The following is a 22,557-nucleotide window of genomic DNA, read 5'->3' on the forward strand; positions in this document are numbered from 1 at the left end:
AACTAAGCTATGCAAGCCACCTATACAAACTAGTACAAGGCTAAACACTAAAGCACAACAACAAGAGAACTAAGCTAAACAAGCTACACAACTAGCAAGGTAAGCAAGTATGTAAAGAGAGGAGAGTGATTGTTATACCGACGTTGTAGAGATGAGATATATCCAATCAATCACGTACACAATTACAAGAGAGACCTCGGCAAGAGATGACACAAGATTTTTTACCGAGGTTCACTTGCTTCCCGGCAAGCTACTCCTCGTTGTGGCGATACACCCACTTGATGGATCACGAGCTAATTGGCAATCCAAAGCCAAACCCTCAGTGGGTGCCGCACATCCACTCACAAGATGGGGATCCTCCAAGCCACGAGCAATCCACTAGAGTAGCCAATTGCGATCTCCCGCGGGGAAGGCTCAAGAACCCCTCACAAATCACTTGGTGAGGCTCGAAACAATCTCCAATCACGAGCTCAACACCACCGCTGCTCCAAGCCGTCTAGGGCGTCGGGAAACACCCAAGAGTAACAAGAAATCCGCAGCAAACTCAAGAATCAAGTGCCACTAAATGCAACTCTCAAAGCAATGCACTTGAATCTCACTCAATCTCACTAGGATGAGCAATCAAGCAAGGAGATGAGTGGAGGGAGTGTTCTCTAGCTCAAAGTATGCCTCAAGTAATCAAAATGTGCAAGAGAGAACCTCCCAAAGCCGGCCACCAACTATTTATAAGCCCCTCAAAGAAACTAGCCATTGGCCACTTTCACTGGGCTGGAACAGAGGCACCTGACGCTACTAAGTGAGCACCGGACGCTCGACTCCCTGCGTCCGGTGCACTGGAGTTGGCCACGTGTCGAACTTGAATCTCGCGCGTTAGTTTCTAACGGCTACCTGCAACACACCGGACGCTCTGCAAGTCCACACCGGACGGTCCGGTGCTCACCGGACTCGTGCGCAGAGAGGGTGTCAAACTCGCGACCTCACCGGACGCTGGGCACCGGACGGTCCGGTGCTCACCGGACTCGTGCGCAGAGAGGGTTGCAAAAAACTCCTCACACCGGACGCTTACCACCGGACGCTCTCAGAGTGCGTCCGGTGCTTAACCCTAGCAGGGTCAAGCACACCGGACGCTGAGGCCAGCGTCCGGTGCCTCCGCACTCAGCGTCCGGTGAGTGTTTCTCAGAGAGAAAAACACTCCCGCGACTTCACCAAATTTCCCACCGGCGCAATAGAAAATATACTCTTATTTTTCTCAAAAGCGCCGAATCCCGCCTCGCAAGCTCGGCGGGAGGGAGAGAGGAACCCACACCCCTCTCAACCCTAGGAAAACCACCTCCTTTGTAAATGTGCTAACACCAACAAGTGTCCACCACCAAAGTGCACGAGTGTTAGCTTTTCACAAACATTTTCACCAAAGGAGTTAAGTTAGCACTTTACTAGATCCTAATGCATATGCTCAAGATGTAGACCTAGTAGCACTTGATTCGAGAGATGACCGTGATTTCCCCTCTTGATAGTCGGCTATCTATCCTAAACCCGGTCAATCACTTCTCTACTCATCTTAGACCGGCAAAAGTAAAACCCTATGTTTATACCTTTGCCTAGATAACTTTGCTCCTTGTTTATCACCATGATCTTCACTTTATGCTTCATCCCTTTGTGATCATGTGGCCACCTTTCCATGCCACCATGCACCTTCATCACATGTGTTGCTATGCCTAACTCAAATCACTTAAACAAAAGGCATTAGCAACTTGGTGTCATTAATTACCAAAACCAAACTTGGGCTTTCAGAAGGGAGGACAAGTTAAGGCTTCATTCACCCTATTTTTAATGACCTCATGGGGTCCTATTTATATGAGTCAGTATAGCTTACAATGCCCATAATGACCCTCTAACTATCCTTCATTTGGAGGACATTCTCTTGCCCAGGGGTACTCCTCGCCATTCCTTGATCTGGCTGCCTCGAGGCACTGCCTCCCGTGTTCCACCCGCACCGCGCTGCTCTGACAAGAGTCCAGAACCACGCCACCTTCAAACCCTTTTTTTCACTCTGACTGACCTCACGTATTTGTCTTCTCGGCGAAATTATGAGGCATCTTCCTGAAATGAAACCTGGTCGTGTGTGGTACCAAGAAGATAATTTGGGTTAGTGATGTGTTTTGCTTCAATGTTGAGGCGAAATTGTGAGGCATCTCCCTGAAACGATACCGTTTTCTTTGTTTTAGGCCCAACAATGTGTTTTGCTTCAATGTTGAACACTTTTGCACTCAAGGAATTTCAAAATACCAACTCAAATTTGGTATGAAACTGTTAAAATGTGCGTTAATAATGTGAAAGCATTATTACAAATGTTGATTTGTGTAAGGAAACAAAGGAATCAAAATATACTCATATTGGATTATTTTTTAACGAGTATAAAAAGACCATGTTCCAATGGTTTTAGATTCATATCATGAGAAAACTAAAACGTACGAGAAAATAATGGTTAAAATTCATCGTTAAAGAGTGCATCAGGTCAAACCACACAAAAAAATACCCACAAAACTTTACTTTAAATTATAAGTTGTTGTGACTTTTGTAGATACATATCTTTTATTATGTATTTAGATAGATATATAGTAAATAAAAACTATAATAGAAAAGCCAGAATGATTTGTAGTTTCCAATAGAGGGAGTTAGAAAGGAAGGGAGTAATTTGAACAGCCATGAATAACGCTACCAATACTTGGGCCTATTCCTGACCATGTCCCTGGCTGGGGAAGATGGTGTGGTCTGCACTTGTGCGGCCCTATTGATTCCTGGAATATTATTGATCGCAGCAACGTCAGCACGCAGGTAGGCAAATCAGCTGTACTAGCAATTTGCATATACTCCGACTTTTCTTACTGTATATACATATATAATTATATATATCGATAACTGACATGCGAGTAGGGATGAAAACGGATCGGATACGCACAGATATCACTGATATCATATTTGTTTTTATATTTTTGGTCGGATTCGGATTCGAATACGGATAATATCAACCATGTCGGATAAGATATGATTGGATGTCGACATCACAAATATACGATTTAAGTACTCGGATACGGATACGGTATATGATGTTGAATATTCAGACTCGAATACAGACAGATCTAAACCCCTTTAAACGAATTCGGTCTCGAATACGGTCCGAAAATATTCGTACCGTTTTCGTCTCTACATGCTAGTCCCACTTGTCCAATCATGCATATCCAGAATGTTACGGGGATGGATCCGATCCACTGAGGGGGCCCCATCCGTCGATTCGAATTGGACAAAAACAAACAAAGAACAAATTGGTACTGGTACGTAGTATGTATGCTCCTTCGTTCTTTGCATGGGTGGAGATGCACAACAATTCGAATTTTAGGCAGAGGCCGTAACAACAAATTGGTACGACGTACTATGTACCATGGTAACTAACGAGTGCCACATGGGGAAAAAAATGACGACAGTCCATCAAAAAGTACAGCTGATGATGCGGCTTTGGGTTAAACAAAGAAACAAGCGCATTTGCTTCGTCCCAACGTCACATCCTGATGACAACTGACCTCCTCTTGCTCTCGCTAAATCTGTACTCTCTCCGTACCTATAAAAAAGTAGATATTCTGAACTCCTACTATATTTTTGCAAAGCCTAACGTTTACTGTAGCAGAGGATAATTTAAGGGTGTTTGGCACTGCTCCACGAATTCTGCTCCACAAACTCCACTATAGAGCAGCTCCAGAAAAAACTGGAGTTCGTGGGGTACCTCTTTAGGTGCTCTCACAACTCCACCCTTTTTTCTCGAACTGAGTGCGTGGAGCTGAAACCGTTTGCCTAAAAAACATGGAGCAGAGCTGAAAAACATGGAGCAGAGCAGCCCAAACACCTCCTTAGACATGTTTACCCCTCAGCGCTGCCCATCAGACATGCAGAAATCCAAGCGCCGCACGCACGCCACCCATGAGGCCTCCCTTCCGCTGCAGAAATCGAAGCGTCGAATAAGACCATTGGCTCACACCCCAACACACTAGCCATCGGAACTACAAAGCTTTCTTGAAACTATTGCACCTGCAGAGCTATTTAAATAAGGGCAAAGGAGGAAAAATACTCTCTAATTAATTACTTCTTGGTTACCACAATCATATCCTAAACGTCAAGAATTTCGGGTATGGAGGGAGTACTTGTAACATCAAAGAACTCACCTCATCTTGCTCGCTAGAGTTTGTAGCCTTAGTAGGGCTTTGTTTAGGCCTTGTTTAGTTCCAAAAAAATTTACAAAAAGTTTTAGATTCTCCGTTACATAGAATCTTGCGGCATATGCATGGAGTATTAAATATAGACATAAATAATAACTAATTGCACAGTTTATCTGTAATTTGCGAGATGAATCTTTTGAGCCTAGTTAGTCTATGATTGGACAATATTTGTCAAATACAAACGAAAGTGCTACTATTTTTATTTTGCTAAAATTTTTGGAAGTAAACAAGGCTTTAGTTCCCAAAAAAATTTTACAAAGAGTTTCAAATTCCTCGTCACATCGAATCTTGCGGCACATGCATAGAACATTAATTATAGATAAAAATAATAACTAATTGTACAGTTAGTATGTAATTAACGACACAAATCTTTTGAGTCTAGTTAGTACATAATTAGATAATATTTATCAAATACAAACGAAAGTGCTACAGTACCAATTTTACCAAATTTTTTGAACTAAACAAGGCCCGAGTTGCTCGCTAGAGATCCAATTTACTGTTGTTTTTTCCCCAACCAATAAACATGTGTGTCGTAAGAATCTGAGTTGTTTTTTCCCCAACCAATTAACATGTTGTCTTGAGTTTGTTCCCTTAGCTTGCACATATATAGAGTCTGTTCGCTTGTCTGAAAAATTATGACTGAAAGTATTGTTTGCTGATTTGTTGGGAGAAAAACACCACTGAATGACTAGTAGATTCAACCGATAAACTTAAGCGTAGTACATTTGTGAAGGTGCCTGTACATATTATTCTCTTGTGGGCCAGCTAATCCTTGCCTCCTTGACATGGAGTAGTATGTACATTTCAAAAAACCAGACAGGTAGGGTGCCCTGATCATCTTGCAGCAGTCGTCCAGTGATTGATGAACGAGATTTCAAACCAGAGAGAGAGAGAGAGACATGACCACAGTTGCACATATGTCGTCCGTACTCGTACTGTACCACCAGTAGTAGTAGTAGTAGTAGCTACCTGCTCCATGTATATATACCAGTATACTACAGTACGATACATATGCATGGCCAACAAATTAAAACTCCAAACTCCAAGCTAGGCAAAAAACCAAACGACGAGACAAAATTCCGAGGGATGTACTACGTACAGAGGTTGTACAGTACAGGTGAACAGGGGATACGCCGGCAAACCGCCAGCCCCTGCCACGGCGGCGGCAGCACGCATCTCGAGGCGTGGTCAGGCACCGCCACGTTCCCATCACGACCGTTGAACAGAGAAGCTGCGTGCTTCTCTGTCTGGCACCCCGATCCGGTCCCACCCCGCAGAGAAACAGGGCATGGTCTCCTGCCTCCTGCCGGCACCGCCCGCTGTTCCCGTCGAGATCCCCTGCCGTAGTGACGTCACGTATACGCCCACCCCCACCGGCTACCTCGCCGCCGCACGTGACGACGACAAGGCGGCGCAGGAGTGGAGAGAAACAGATTCCGCCACGCACTCCGCGAGGAGCGCGTCCAGGACGCGGTCCGCCACTTCCTCCGCCACGTCGCCCGCTTCCTCCTCCACCGCGGGGTGCCGCCGCGCCAGCCGCCGGCGCCGCACGTTCGACGACGCCAGCAGGTCCGCGCCCACCAGCGCGTCGATGTCGCCCACCACCCGGCACTTCGCCGCCGGGAAGCTCCGCACCTTTCTCCACACCTTCCCTAGCAGCGGTAACGGCGGTAACCCCCCCGTCGTCGTCGTCGTCGTCGACGATGATGATGAGGCGGCGTCGTCCAGGCCTACCAGCAGGTCCGCTAGGACCTCCTGTGTCAGGTGGAACAGCAGCTTCCGGTTCCACCGGTGTCGGAGCGCGCCTAGACGTGCTTCGTCGGCGGGAAGCTCCAGCTCCAGGAGGTGGAACACGATCGGGTCCACTGGCGATGCCATTGATGAGTGGCCTCGCCATGGCCGACGAGGCGGCGGCGGCGGCGACGACCGCATGAACCCGCCGCGCTCCAGCACTGTCCGTAGGTATCTGTACTCGGGGTCCTCCTCCAGCGTCGGCGGCGAGGACGAAACGCGGGCGCGGGCGGCGGCTGCTGCTGCTGCCCCCGAGCACCCGTCCGTCGGAGATGTCGACGACGACGTCGTCGGCGCGGACGCTGCCGCGGGCTTCTTGATCCGCGTCGCGAAGCGCTCGCACCCGTCGGGTTTCCTCGCTCGGGTGGGCGGCGGGTCCAGCGGAGGCGGAGGTGGCGGTGGCCGCGACGGCTTCGCCCGCTGAGGTGGCGGCGGGGGAGGGGACGGCTGCTGCTGCTGCCTCGGCGCCAGCGGCACCCTGGGGCTGTGATGCTCGGCGCTTGGCGGCTTTGGAGCCACCGTCGTCGTCGGCTTGGCAGTTTGTTGAACTTGAACCACGACACGCAGCTTGGCGTCCTCCATGGCCGGTGCAGGCGGAGCTGCTGCAGGAGCAGGACTACTCATCATCATCACGTTCTCCTTGTTGTTAAAGCAGCTCTGCTTCTTGTCCGCCGCCGGCGACAAGGATGCGTTGTTATTCTTGCCAGACTTGCGGCTGGCGACCGTCTCCTTGGCCTGGCGAAGGATCTCGCGCGCGTGCTCCTTGGCGGCGGCCGCCTTCTCGTCCCGGCGGCGGCGGCGGCAGGCAGTATCCTTCTTTTTCTTGTTGTTGTTGCCGGAAGTGGAGAAGGAGGTGGGCGAGCTAGGCATGGACATGTATTGCGCGGCGCGGTCGAGGACGTTCTCCTTGAGCGCCTGCAGCGACAGCCGAGGCCCGTCCCACGACGCCCTTGCCGACGTGGACGCGCGCGGCGTGTCCGGGAGCGACCGTGCCTCGACGACGGCGACGTTGCAGCTGAGGCTGCGCAGCGGCTCTCGCCGCCGGTTCATGGACTCCGGGATCACGCGCTTCTTCTTCTCCTCCACCACCTTGGACGCCGCCGGCGGGGAGCAGCAGCAGCTGCTGTTCTCCTTGCCCGTGGAGGTGGTGGTTGATCTTCTGCCGGTCTTCTTGTGCTGCGCCGGCGAAGACGGTTGCTGCTGATGTTCCGGCAGGCCGTCGATGCCCATGAGACGCGCGACGAGGCTGGGCGTCCTGGGCGTCTCGGCCTCCGACGACGGCGCGGTGGGCTTGGTGGTGGAGCGGCGCATGCTCGTCGTCGTCGACCTGCTGGCCAGGGCGTCGAACACCGGCTCGATCTGCACGCCAATCTGCAGACAAATAATTGAAGACGTAGGCGATAATTAGCAAAGGTAATAAGCTAGAAAGAGCACGACGGCGGCGGCGGCGTACTGACGACGACAGACCTGGATGTCGTTGGGGTTGTCGGCGTCGACGAGGTCGTCGAGGCTGTTCCTGGGCGCCTCGAACCCGCTCTTGCTGCTGTCGTCGGCCCGGCGGTGGCTGCTGTCGCCGCCGCCGCCGGCGGCGAGGCCGTGGCAGTGGTGCGGCGTGACGACGGCGGCGTTGGAGGAGGAAGTGGGTGGGCGGCCGACGCAGCCGGCGCCCGGGGCGAAGATGAGGTAGTGCACCATGGACATGCACCCGATGGGTGGCTCTCCTGCCGCCACCGTCGTCGCCGTCGCTGGTTCTTCCGGCCTCGGCGTGGCAGGCGCCGAGGTGGAACGTCTCCGCGTGGAGTACCAAAACGACGACGAGGATGACGACGACGATGACTGCTTGGTCCTTCGCCCCATGACGATGATGACGACGACGATGACGACGACACCGTTGCAGCAGCTAGTAGGCTTGTGAAGAGTAGTTGTGCAGGTATATGGCTACTGCCTAGCTAGGCTTTTTCAAGATGATCGATCAAGCTACTGCAATGCAATGCAATGCAATGCAACAAGGAGGGAGAATTTGAAGTTGTAGATAGATGTGCAAGGGAGGGAGGGAATGTAGGAGAGTTTGAAGCTGGAGGAGCGAGCGAGCGAGCGAGCGAGTGAGATGCTACTACTAGTACGGCGGGTGGTTTGGTGAGGAAAGTAGTTAAGCTTGGGGAAGGGAGATGAATAGTAGATGATGTCCGGAAATCCGGATGGAATATGAAATTGCGAAAAAATTGGTGATGAGCTCAGCATTTTGCATTGGGCTGTGTATAGTATATCATGTGAATAAGGGATCGAGAGTGTGGATCGGGCAATTGAAGGAATAACACTACATACATACTGCAGTTGTTTTTCTAAACATCAAGCAAGGAACAGTGGAAAGCTGTTATCATATAGTATGCTTTGCTTGCTGTTGTGTGTCTATCAACTTCAATTTCAGAGCCGGCCCGGCCCCCTGCGCTCCGGCCCTGTCTTTGGTCTTGGAATCACACATGCGTGGGCCCCCTAGCCTTGTGAGTACTACTCCAGTACGGAGTACTATACTTGTGTAGCGTATAGTACAGTATTACTATATGATATTACTACTGTCTCTTAGATAGACACAGTAGTGTTTATATATATATATATACAGTATACAAATGTTTCCCTCCAAATTTGAAAATGAGATCGAGATCAAGGCTGGCCTGGCTGGGGTCATTCATGCGATGCGACCCACACCACGTGCTATGGTATATGCTTTATGCTACCCCATCCTCCTCCTCCTCCTCCTCTTGCTTAGGCCTTGTTTAGTTCACCCAGAAATCCAAAAAGTTTTCAAGATTCTTTGTCACATCGAATCTGGCGGCACATGCATGAAGCATTAAATATAAAAGAAAATAAAAACTAATTACACAATTTGTCTATAAATCATGAGACGAATCTTTTGATTTCATGATTGGACAATATTTGTCAAATAAAAACAAAAGTGCTACAGTAGCGAAATCTGAAATTTTTTTCGGAACTAAACAAGGCCTTAGTTAATTTGCTGTTGCAATTTGAAAGATGCAGCACGCAGCAGTATATACCATTCATTCATTCATTCATGCGCACATATATACTACTGTTATGCATTTGTATATTTAATTTGTAAATGTAAAGGAGAGGAGAAATGAAAAGCAGTCACCTCACCATCACGTGGCCATAGAGCCATGCATGGTGGATGCTCAGGAGAGGAGGCTGTAAGAAAGGGAGGTATCTAGACTGCACGCTGATCTAGCTACACCGCTACTACTTTATTAGCCTCCCAAAAGGTTAATTAGCTAGGTTATTACTACGTTGCCTTTTACAACTACCCGGCCGGCCTTTGAACAACCCCATAAGGTTAGCTTTGGGAAACGGAAAGGCATGCAGATTATTATTATTATTGCAGATGATGCTTGCAGCCTGAACGACCCTGCACCTGCACCCTGCCGCAGAGATGGAGGATGGGGATGACGACGACATGACGGACGGCCGAGGAGGATGATTCCAAAGACAAAAACAAATATGGCTCCCACCTCCAGGCCCATCCATACACGTACAGTGCCATTGCCACTGCCACTGCCCATGCATGCAGGCATTTCTCCTCCCTCGTTAATTAACCACCACCACAATGCATGCCTTGCTAGCTTTGGTTAATTAATTAATGGCATGGTTACTGAATCTTAATCCGATCCCCAGGCAGCAATGGCATGGCACGGCATTCTATTCTCAGGGGCATGCTAATCTACTCTAGTGACATCATCGTGCAGTATAATTAATCCATGGGATGGGATTACATTAGCGGATAACGGATGGGAGGTGTGGGTGACGTTTTGCGCTCCCATTGGCCGCACTGAAATTGAGGCACCCACCGTAACAACTCGTATGACTGTCTGACTGTAAAAAAAATCCGAGAGAAGGAATCTCCCATCTCCCTCTCCCTCTGTCTGACACGACAATTAAGCAGGTGGGGTGCCCCCAACAACACCCACTGACACCTCCACCATTCTCTACTATCTCCATCCTCATCTCCCCTGCTGTCCTCACCTCTCAATCTAGAGCCTTGTTTGTGATCCTCCTCTTTTTCAGTGACGCAAACAAGCTTCCTTTCTTCCAACTGCCACACAGCAAAGCTACTCTAATCACTGCTGGATCCACATCGTAGTATAGTAGTAGCAGACATTTTTACTACTCCATTTCTTGATTTAGATTTGGATTTGGAAACATCATCACCATTCATTCACGCCGCGGATGAATAAAGAAATAAATAGTAATAGAGCAGGTAGTATAAACCTACCTAGCTAGCCAGCCCCCATATGCACCGTGTCGTCTGCCGGTAACTTAATTACCTACTACTACTAGTATTAATTCAGAGCAGGAACAGCAGTATCTACCTGCTAGTACAATAAGTTAAACTAATCAAATCTTCTCTAGATCTCGTCGTCTAGGCGGCGGCTGCTGCTGCTGCCGCCGTAGTATTTGCGTCGTCGATCTGGATTTCAAACTACTAGTAACTAGCACGCCGATTCAAAAATTGAAATGGACGGACAGACGAAATCATTCCCATTCTCACTGTGTATTAAGAGAGCATGCAGAGGCCTAGGACGGCGGCGTTCATTTTTACAATCAAATTAAATCACCCATACACGGCGTATTTGAGATTAGAATTGATTTCTATTTCACTTGGTAGGTGATTTTTCTTTTTCTTTTTTTTTTGAAAAAGCTATCCTACCAAAAGAGATAAATTAGCCCGGTACAATTGTTACGAAAGTAGAAATTGTACACCACCGCCTACTATAAAACTCATTTTGGGAGACAATTAGCTCACTTCATTTTCATCAGAGGGCGGAGGTCACCTCTGTAAATGGCAATGATATTTCCAAATACTAGCATGTAAATTGACTGTCTCTCAGAAAATCTCTTTGGGCCTATCACACACAGCTCCACGCCTCCACCTCTACTGTTTCATGAATCGAGATCAAGGAGATCCTTAACGTCCAAAATGAGGCTTCAAAGTGAGAAGTACTTGGGAATGCCGACGGATATGGACACGTCGGTGAGTGGCACGTTCACATACTTGAAAGACAGGGTCTTGCAGAAAGTCTAAAACGATGGATGGAGCATATGCCTATGGGCTGGTGGCAAGGAGGTGTTGACCAAAGATGTAGTAGCCCAATCCATTCCAACTTAGGCCTCGTTCGGCTTTATGGGAATGATTCTCGGCCGCAGACTTCGTTCGCAATTTTGAACTAGTCGGGAACTATTCCGCGCCGTTCAGCCCATTCCGACTTAACCGAACAGGGCCTTATTCTATGTCATGCTTCAAACTCCCAAGGGGTCTGTATAAGCACATTGACAATCTAGTATATGACTTCTGGTGGTGGGTCAGCAAGGAGGGCAACATAGAATGTGTTGGGTTGCATGGAAGGGCGAGCGGATGGGATGTCAAAACCTAAGTACATTGGAGGGCTCAGTTTCTGAAATATTGAACTCATCAACCTAGCAGTACTACTAGTGTGTTAGGCTTCGCTAGTTGTGAAGGAACCGGAATCCCTTAGTGCAAGGGCACTCAAAGCCAGCTGTCTACTTCCATACCTAAGACTTTCTAGATGCCAAGATTGCTTCAGCATCATCTAGCAGGGTGTGGCAAGTGATAGTCAATGTCATACAAGTGTTGTGCTAGGGCATAATTCGCAGGATTGGAACAAGCGAGACCAAACATGCGAGACCACAAGAATCTAGGATATTATTTGGCTATGTAGATATAGCTTATTATTGTAGCCAATTTGTGACACAAGGGATAATAAATCACTGTTGGTCACTTGGTCTGTGATCTAATTGATCAAGCGTCGCGGAGTTGGGATAGGCAAACCTTGAGGGATCTTTTTTTTAGCCCCGATGAATTCAGAAATTCCATTGAGCACTTTTTGCACAGAAAATTAATCTCTTAGCCTTAGCATTTTGGGAATATAAATTATGAATAATTTTTAAGTTATGGAGTTTAAAAATGTGAAAACTATATGAATAGATTTGTGTTGAAAAATACTTTCATAAAAATATACATACACCATATTTTGATAAATATTTTTATAAAAATAAGGAGTCAAAGTTAGGCTTTGGAGACCGTATCGTTGTTCTAAACGACTTTCTTTATGTGTATGGAAGGAGTATGTATATGGTTATGTGGGCATGGTATTGGTTGGTTCGGTGTATCCATAGTGGCCCTAATATCACATTTATAGCTTGCAATTAGCACATTGTGATCCTGTACGTATGCAGATGCATGCAGAGGCGGTGGCAGTAAAAGTGAATTCGCGGCTCCACACCGTCTACCCAAGATGGTGCTCTGGCTGCAGCGGAAGAATGATCCGCGCGGCTCGAGGCGTCGGCCAATTCTTCAGTGCCCGCCAAGAAGAAGAGCAGCACTGCAGCTGCCAGCTGAATTCAGGACATTTTCAAATCCATTATGAATAATGAATGTCGAATCGTCGCTGCGAGAATGAATGAATGAATGTGGGTAGCTGCAGATGCAGCTACGACAGGATTTATTTCGTGATCATCATCAACCACGCGTGCCTTCTGGTCCTAAAGGCAGCAGCAGAGAATGCTGCAACGGCCCTGCAACCCGCGCGGAAGATCGATCGATCCAGTAGAAACGACAGTAGAAAAATGACCCTACGTACCTTCGACGACGTACACAAGGGCTTCTCTAGCAAGCTAAATAACAGTAGATCCCAATTAGTTTTTTTTTAAAAAAACAAAGTTTGGGTGCAGTTGACAGAGAGAGAGAGAGAGAGAGAGAGAGAGAGAGAGAGAGAGAGAGAGAGAGAGAGATCAGAGAGGTACGCATGCATGCATGCATGTCACGGGCGGATCGTGCATGCGCTCTGAAATCTGCATTATCATTCATAGTATTCATTTACGTGTAACAAGCTAAGGCCTTGTTTAGATGCAAAAAAGTTTTTGGATTTTGACACTGTAGCATTTTCGTTTTTATTTGACAAACATTGTTCAATTATAGAGTAACTAGGCTTAAAAGATTCGTATTGTGATTTATAGGTAAACTGTGCAGTTAGTTATTATTTTTATCTATATTTAATACTTTATGCATGTGCCGTAAGATTTGATGTGATAGGGAATCTTGTAAAGTTTTGAGTTTTTGAGTGTATCTAAACAACGCCTTAAGGTATATACTGTACTACGTGGCAACTAGCAAGCGATGGAGCGGCATGCAAGACAAAAATATCATGCATGCATGCATGCAACACAGACATGCATGTGATACGTAGAAGCTACAAGTGGTTGACCCTGCTGCTGCCTTATGTTATGATGATGGAGTTGTGCGACGACAACGACTCGTGATACAGAAACACACACTACCTAGTCAGGCCGGGAAAGAGAACAAATTGAGACACCTGTGAATGTAGACAGATGATGATGAATATAGAGGAGGACGTATGGTATGGAATGAATTATTGGAATAGGTGAGGCGAATGAAAGTAACCTAGCGTATATAGCATGCATAGGTAATGATACCATGACTATATATATATATATACTCATCTCTAGTACAAACTGTACAAACTCTAATCTGGACCGCATAATGTTGATCCAAGAGGGCGCATGAGAGAGGTAGAAGGAGGAATTTGTAAAAATATGATTAAGCGCAGGCGGTTAAGTACAAAATTACCCAATCTCTCCGCGCCCATTGGATCAACATCCTGTGATCTACATTAGAGTTTGTCCAGTTTGCACGGGAGATGAGTTTGTACTAGATCCTTGCCATATATATATATATATAATGTTCCGTGCATATGCCGCAAGATTCGATATGATAAATAATTTTAAAAAGTTTTTTAATTTCGGGTGTAAACTAAAAAAAAAAGGCCTAGATAGACTTGTCGTCCATCTTGCTCGTTCGCTCGTTACTGCTGTGCACGCAATGCAATGCAAGCTGCAGCGGAAAACGACTTGGCAGGCATTTCGCTGAGCTTCCACTACTCGTGGCCTGGTGGCTCTCTCGATCGAGGCATCATGCATGCATGCCGGCCGCGCCGACTTTTGAGGCATCCATGCATGCATCGTTTTCCAATTGCTGGGATGATCGAGGCATGCATGCATGCAACGTACGCGCGTACGTACAGCTGGTGGCCATGATCGACAGGGATGGATCGACATCGACATCGACGCTACTCCGATCGATCGATCCGGAAGCATTTATCATTGTCCGCGCCTGACACGATCATTCTCTCCGTATATATATATATATATTTGCGTGCAACTAGTACGGAATCTGGGACTTTACATGTACAGTATATACGCAGGTAAAAATTAACGTTACTCAGTACATGCATGGATCCTAATAGGACGTACATACAGCAACTTGCATGCATGTAAAGAAGTGCTTGTACAAAATGGTACTCTGTTCCAAAATAAACTTACACTGTCGTTTTTTGAGTAGTACATTATTTTTTTAAAATTAAAAAAAAAAGTTGACGAGGAGGTGAACATGCATGGATCCTTCGTAAAAAAAAAACATATAAATCCAAGTGTCATGGCCAGGAAGACACTATAACCTCTGTTTGGTTTTCAACCAAAGTAAAGTTCTCATGCGACACTTGAACTTGGCCAATTAATGGAAAGGGCACCCTACCAAATGATTGCTAATTAATTTTGATCAAAACAATAACCAAATTTTGGCGCTTGGAATCCTTGGACACACTTGGATAATTAATTAATCAAGTAACAACAATGTGCTCATAATACACTCGGCAAAGGCTTTGCTGAGTGCCACACTCAGCAAAAAAAAACCATCGGCAAAGAGCTCTTTTACCAAGTGTCTTTTGTCGCGCACTTGGCAAAAATTCAAATTTTAAAAATTTTAAATTCAAACACAGTTTACATGACAAGATGGATTCAAATGAAAAAGTTGCCTACTACAAAATTCTATAAGTTTTTAAGATATACAAAGTTTATTTTGGTTATTTGGTCATATGTTTATCCGACATTGTGGTTCTAACATTGTTTACAAATCTTATATATCTCTCTTGTAGTTTTGTGAACAAATTTACTTTCACTTTGTCATATAAAGAAATGAGCAAAACAAATATTGTACATCTTGTTGAGTTGTAAAACTTTGTAGTTGAAATTTTTTTCATTTAAATTCATTTACTGCTTCAAAATGTGTATTGAAATTTTCTTTGCCGAGTGTCAAATTGCCGAGTGTTTTTTTGGCAGTCGATAAAAAAACTTATTTGTCGAGTGTTTTTTATTTGACACTTGTGTCGTGCTCGAAAAACAATGCTCAACAAACCACTTGGTACTCGGTAAAGATACTGTCTTCGGTAGTGTATGTACACACTATACTAAATCTCATGTTTATTTATCCATGCTGTTGTTCATATTGATGGATTCATGTTTTAAAAATTCACCGGTCGATGGATTTCAGCACCCTTCAAATGCACATATATCTGGAATAATCGTCACCTAATTAAGATGGGCCCATGTTTCAAATTTTCACCGGTCGATGGATTTCAGCACCCTACAAATGCACATATGTATATTGTCACCTAATTAAGATGGGCCCATGTTTTTAAAATTCAACTCAAACACAAGTGATCCATTAAGTAGCTAGCAGGGTACCAATACAAATTATAAAGGGCATACATGTGACTGACATTCGTGGACCCACCATGTGCCTTGGTTGCTTGCACTGTCGGGGCGTTAGTTCCGATCGGTAGCCATGCTAAAAAAAAGAAAAGAAAAGTTATCGATCGGTAGCCGTTTCGAAATTCAAATACGATCGAGTTGTATATTTTTCAAAATCATCTATCACGTGCACGTACGGAGTACACACGGTACCAATTAAAAAGGAGCTTTATTACGTGTCGTATCCATCGACTACCCATCCCGTGCATGCATATGCATGGTAGTACAGTACATCAGCATCAGCTAGAAAGCGTTGACGGATGGGCTTCACATGGATGCACGTAGGAGTACGTACGTTGCATTCATGCATGGCATTGGTCACTTTTAAGCAAAAGCAAGCATGCACATCTTCTCATATATATATGTATCGTCATCGTCGTCACGAGTCTAGCACTCTAGCTACCTACCTAGTTGCCTGGTCCCTCCCCCTCCAAAACGAATGTTTCTAGGGATCGCGTGCATAATTTTTTTTAAAAAAAATGACTAAGTCTGCATAAAATAGTAGCAACATTCATGTTTTTAAATAAATTTTATTATCAAGATATATATATATATATATATATATATATATATATATATATATATATATATATATATATATATATATATATATATATATATATATTCAGCAATCTGTTTAATGATGCTAATTATATTAATATTTTCTATATATATATATATTTGGTTTATTGGTTATATGGAAAAAAAAGTTATAACTCATTGAAAAGCGAGAATAACACACTCATATGGATGGATGGACTTTTGCACAACAGCAGTACGTACGAGCTGTAAGTAGGTTTAATTATTTGTTTTGAAAACCTATCAACTAGCTTTATGCGCTCGTACTCGTACTAGATTTCGATATCCGCGCCGTCTTGCCCGGCTCTCCGCAAAAACAACGTCAACTTTGACGTTTTTCGACGGCGCCGTGGGCTTTGCCGAGGGCGCTTCTGGCCTTCGGCAAAGTCTTTGCCGAGAGCCTCGACTTCTTTACCGAGAACTCTTTGCCGAGAGCCACGTGGCAGGCTCTCGGCAAAGGCTTTGCTGAGGGCTTTTAGGCCTTTGCCGAGGGCTCTCGGCTCTCGGCAAAGAAGGTGGATCCAGTAGTGCGCCTATCAATACCACCTGACATCATATTATGCATTCACGATCTTTTTAGTACTCAGTCCCAATGATGAGATGTTCGATATTTCAATTTTTCAAGTTTCAATATACTCAAAAATAGTGTAGATAATTAAGTTTATCTCTATAAAACTTATTTCACCGGATGAAATTAACTTTCATAAACTCTCTTCATCTATTATATGTTATGTCAGCTTATTTAATATCATGAAAGTTTTTTTCTTTAAAGAAAATTAAATAGGAGGCCGGGGTTGGGACTAACTATAGCTCAGGCTGAGCTTGAGATAGAATTAAGAGACAAAAAAGTGAAGGAAGAAAAGCAGACGAAACTCCGAAACTAGCCTTGGTTAGACTGTAGTTCTCTCTGTGCCGTATGCGGTATATATATGCGTAAAGGTGATGCATGCGAGTACGACGATGGCCGGCCCATCAGGGCATCACAAAAAACATATAGTTGCCTGAGTTTTGATCCAAATTAAATTTGAATTCAGATCGAAGAGGACGTATGCATGCATGCATGCATCGTTGACACGCATATCTACGGTGTACGTACGTGTACGTCGGAGCGCGATTATAAATGTTCCATTCACGTCATATGCATCATCGATCCATCACGCACATATTAATTATGCACGTACACGTGTGCAACACGACGAAGGGGTGGATCGAGTAATATATAATATATATATATATATCATCACTCGTGTGCATATATATATGCATGCATGTGACCCATCGTCGATCGGCCTGTCAACGTTAGTAACCACATGAACAATTAAGTCGTGGGATGCAGGCATGGCTGACATGCCAACCATTTATTTCATTCCTTTTTCCGCTCGAAACGACCAAACATATCCTACAGGGAGGGAGATATACATACATAGTACAAAACGTTTCATATCCGATTACCATATGCATATGTCTCCCACACGACCAAAAAATTAAACGACTTCAGAGACAGGCATAAAGCAGTGATCTAGCTTGTCTCCCAAAATACCGCGAGTAGTTAGCAAAAAACTGCTTCAACGGTATAGCTCGCGAAGCTAGTGATGAAAACGCTGTGCCAAACAAGACCTTTGTATTTTAATTTATTAATTTATGAAAACCAATAAAACTACTTTTGTAAACTGTATTAGCATGGGAGATAAATTGGTGAGTTGGATCCATGGGGCGGTGTAGGACAGAGATGAAACATCCTTGGCCGTTGGCGTTTGCTGGATGCATCAGCTGAGCTGAGAGCACAGGCGACGGATGGGAATGTGATGGCCGGCCGGCGCGCGCACGGCATGCATGTAGTGTGTGTGTATATATATATATATATATATATATGCAAAGTCCACAACAGCTGTGCTGTGTGTACTGTAGAGGACGCATGCATGCATCAGGTAGCAGTGCAACATATATAGCGGTGGTATATGAGTTCTATTCGCTAATTTATTATTAGAGAAAAACACTATTGAGATAGCTGACGAATTCGGTAGAGATAATCTCAAACGAATAACCCGTGCAGTGAGTCTGTCCAAACGATGGAGCCTGCGCGCTGGGGGTGGTGCGTTGCCGGTCCACCGGCCAGGTGATGAGGTCCATCCATTCTTGCATGCATGGTCCAGGCATACATACATACATACTCGTACATCCATCCTGCCACGAGTGGTCCAATATTAATCATAATACTGTCTCGTGACTGTCTCTCTCTCCGTCTCTCGTACACGTCAATGCATGCTACCGCTTCGCAGGTACGTACTACGACGTAGTAGCTTGATGCCTTGTTTAGTTCAATCCAAAAATCAAATTTTTTTCAAAATCTCCCATCACAATAAATCTTATAGTACACGTATGAAGCACTAAATATAGTCGAAAACAAAAACTAATTACACTATTTGTCTGAAATCGTGGGATGAATCTTTTGAGTCTAGTTAGTCCATAATTGAACAATAATTACCAAATAAAAATAAAAAATACTATAATATGCAAAATCAAAACATTTTGGGAACTAAAACAAGGCCTGACTTAATTTATATACAGGCAGATCAGGGTTAATTACCTCGATCGATCGCTCCATGGTAGCAGCAGCCGGGACACATGCTCCATGGCGGTGCAGACAGAGGGAGAGAGAGTGCCAGATCAGTCGTCGTGCTACAGTAGTTCCATTCTGTCTCGTGCGTACGTGACGCTTGTCGTCTGCATTGCATGCATGCAGGCATAACGTTTTGTTGTTATCGACAGCAGGCACATGCATACACTCTTGTCTGTCGCTGTGTCTTGCGTTCCGGCCTCATGCGGGCATGTCCGCGTCGGCGTCGCTACGGGGGTGATTGGTTGCTTCTCCCTCAGTGAGCTGGGATGGAGCAGTGGTTCAGGCTGATTTTAGCCATGCCCAAACCATACACCAATCTGTGTTTGGTTACACCAAGTGGTTCAGGCTCATATGGGAAGCTTGAGTTGGGCATACGCTTTGCCTGTATGAGGACATACTCCATTGAATGGTCTCGTGCATCGATTTCGTGCGAGCAGAGGAACCAAACACAAGCAAAATGCATCGTTTCGACCTGGATGGCCCTTTGCATGGTCTGGTTCAGACAACCAATCACCCCCTATCTCTATCGCGCGCGCTCCACCATTTTTGGACCGCCGAGGATGCATGGGTGGCCCTTTAGTTGCCGATATTTTTGTATTTTAATTATTATAATATTTTTGTTTGTATTTAATAATTATTATCTAAATATAAACTAATTAAGTTTAAAATTTTTGTCTTACAAATTATAAATAAACTATATAGTTAATTATTCTTTTATCTATATTTAATGTTCCATGCATATGCTACAAGATTTAATATGATAGAAAATCTTAAAAATTTAGAAAATTTTTAAGAACTAAACAGCGCCCTAGTCGATGGATCCGAGCCATGAATACATCGAATTATTCGAGCCGGACGTACTTAGGCTCTGTTTGGTTCCTCTTGCTAAATTTTAGCTAGCTAAACTTTAGTCACTGTAGTAGCTAAAGTTCCAAACATATTGACTAAAAAAAACTTAAATAGTTTAGTTCTATTAGTCACTTAAGAATTGCTAAAATAATTTTAGCTAGCTAAATTTTAGCAAGAAAACCAAATAGGACCCAGTGTACTCCGATCCTTTACCCGCGCACATACAGGAGCAGAAACAGGAGCCGAGATCGATCCGCGCCTTTGAGGTGGTGGCGGTGTCCCCGCTCTCAACAGATACTCCGTACACTACTTATATAGTTGTATATTTGTACTTACTCCTAGCTAGCTACGTAGTACTAATAATAAATATACTATACACTATATTCCGAATTCGAATTCAAATGCTGTACTACCTACAACTAGTTGATATATATATATATATATATATATATATATATATATATATATATATATATATATATATATATATATATATTACTAATAAGAATGTGTGTATGTTTGTTTGAGCTTATCTACCGAATCTATTGGTCATTCATCAACAATGTTTTTTCTCTTAGAATAAATTAGTGAATAGTATTTTCAGTTATGTCTTTTCAGACGAGCCAATAGGGTTTTTTAGGGGTAAATTAACCGAGATGAGGAAGACGATAATGTACTATATATTGATGATTGATTTATATGTAGTAGTATATATATGGGCATATGGCAGCAGATAGCGGAGGGGACCAGGGAGAGACAGATAATATGGCGAGGGCCCTGGAGGGACTTGCAGAGGCAGCGCACGACGCGTGACTTGATTTAATTCTAGCGACCAACAAAATACTAATAACACTAGTTTAGTTCAGTCTGCCGTGTGGCCGAGAGCGGCTTCAGTAATCCGTTGATTACTACAGCAAAACTTTGTATTTTTCAATGTTTTCTACTCCTGCAAAACTTTATTTCAGTCGGATCCTTATTTGCCACCCAGAGGTAAAAATGTGCTTGCCGACCACATTTTTAACCGTAGCTCCATATATATACCGGCAGTTACCATTCGCATTCATTGAATATATATCAGCTGATCCACTAGTGACGATACCTCCATATATATCAGCAATACAGTACATATTGTATATTATATTTATATATACAGGTCACTGCAATGACCCATGGACTTCATTTGGAAAACTTGAATATTTATTTATTTATTTTATTTTATTTAAAGAATAAAAGGCATTATATATTGTTGTAGTAAACCTTATTTGGTAATGATGGGTGAGGGAGTGAGAGCCTAGATGCTAGCCCATCTGAAACTTCCACCATTACTATATTGTGTGTACGTTATGAGTAATATTATCGTGGTCCTTTGGTTGAAAATATAGTACTTTCTACCGTTTTACAAACTTCCCAAAGATAGATTCAAGAAATGGTTTGTGCTTGTTATTATCAAGTGCAGTGGTATTTGGGCCTGGAACAATCTCTGCCCGCCTTGCTTTAAGCATAAGGCCGGGCCTTGTTTAGTTTCAAAAATTTTTGCAAAATAGGAATAGTACCACTTTCGTTTGTATTTGATAAATATTATCCAAACATGTACTAACTAGACTCAAAAGATTCGACTCGTCAATTCCAACTAAACTGTATAATTAGTTTTTATTTTCATCTATATTTAATACATCATGCATGCGTCTAAAGATTTGATGTGACGGAGAATCTGAAAAAATTTGTAAAATTTTCTAGGAACTAAACAAGACCCTACTACCCATCAAGGGCGGGCCGGAAATTCTAGGCTTCCTTCAGACTCTTGTCATGCTACAGTACTTATATCATGCTGGGCTAATGGGCCTGATGCTCACGGGGCTGCTCCATCCAACAAATTAAACAATTTCCCCTAAAAATAAATTAAATAAACGTCATTTTATCTATAGGCCACAAAAGAAGACTACACAAGGGAATTGAAACAAATGCAATGCACTCTAATTGCAGTAAGATATATAGAATCAACTTGTTGTGTACCCATCTCATCAATCATCTATGCACTATGGACAAAGCACCATGACAGTGCACACTGTGAAACAAAATAGCCGAAGCAGATTCTGGTGCTTTCTTACTTCTCCTGACCTGCACAGTGCACAGCATGAAACAAATCATGTAAGGCCCATGTACATGAAACAGTTCTGTGATGACAGTTAAGTTTTCAGATCCTAGAAATGTTAATCTTCACCTATCATGTTGTAAAGTAAATTCAGATGCGCAAATGGCTCACCACACTAATTACATGCTATTGCTAGGTATCAAGAAGAATGCATATATCCACTTGTGCTTCACCAGAAGCTAACTGCAGTGCTCTATGGTCCAGAAATCGACATAGCTATTTATCTAAATTATTTCTTGCAAAGGTACATAAGATGTTCAACATTCAAATAAAACTTAATTTATGAAGCAAATGAGCAGCAATAGAACTTCACCTGCAAGAGTTTGGATTTCCACGGTCTTCTTTCTTCAGGCCCTGAACCAAACAGTAGCTCTGAGCTGCTATGCTGCTAAAGGACCTCATAGAACAAGCATTAGAGAATGAACTACCACAAACTTCGCAAATTGGCAACCTCAAATAACATATAGCTGGCTTCATATCCAACAACAGACATCTGGCTTCATCAAAAGCATAACAGTAGGAACGACAAACTGACAACGACAACAAAAGCATTATAGTCAGTAGTTCAGTACAGACCTACAAGGGGAGAAAAAGCTTCATTT

General features: G+C 44.1%; 1 protein-coding gene across 1 annotated transcript; it reads right to left on the minus strand.

Annotated features, from left to right (window-relative positions):
- On the minus strand, positions 5,219 to 8,390 carry LOC8080245 (striated muscle-specific serine/threonine-protein kinase). Its single transcript, XM_021462655.1, has 2 exons — positions 7,527 to 8,390; positions 5,219 to 7,430 (listed from the first exon to the last, which is right to left on the minus strand). Exons 1-2 carry the CDS (start codon positions 7,914 to 7,916, stop codon positions 5,646 to 5,648), a joined length of 2,175 nt encoding a protein of 724 aa, XP_021318330.1. The 5' UTR covers positions 7,917 to 8,390; the 3' UTR covers positions 5,219 to 5,645.

Source organism: Sorghum bicolor, chromosome 6 (assembly GCF_000003195.3).
Source record: "Sorghum bicolor cultivar BTx623 chromosome 6, Sorghum_bicolor_NCBIv3, whole genome shotgun sequence".
In the NCBI taxonomy this organism is placed as follows: Eukaryota; Viridiplantae; Streptophyta; class Magnoliopsida; order Poales; family Poaceae; genus Sorghum; species Sorghum bicolor.

Excerpts from the sequence above, each read along its gene's own strand:
- LOC8080245 (XM_021462655.1), bottom strand. The coding sequence starts at position 7,916 with ATGGGGCGAAGGACCAAGCAGTCATCGTCGTCGTCATCCTCGTCGTCG. Across the intron at positions 7,431-7,526 it reads ACAACCCCAACGACATCCAG|ATTGGCGTGCAGATCGAGCC; the intron begins GTCTGTCGTCGT and ends ATTTGTCTGCAG.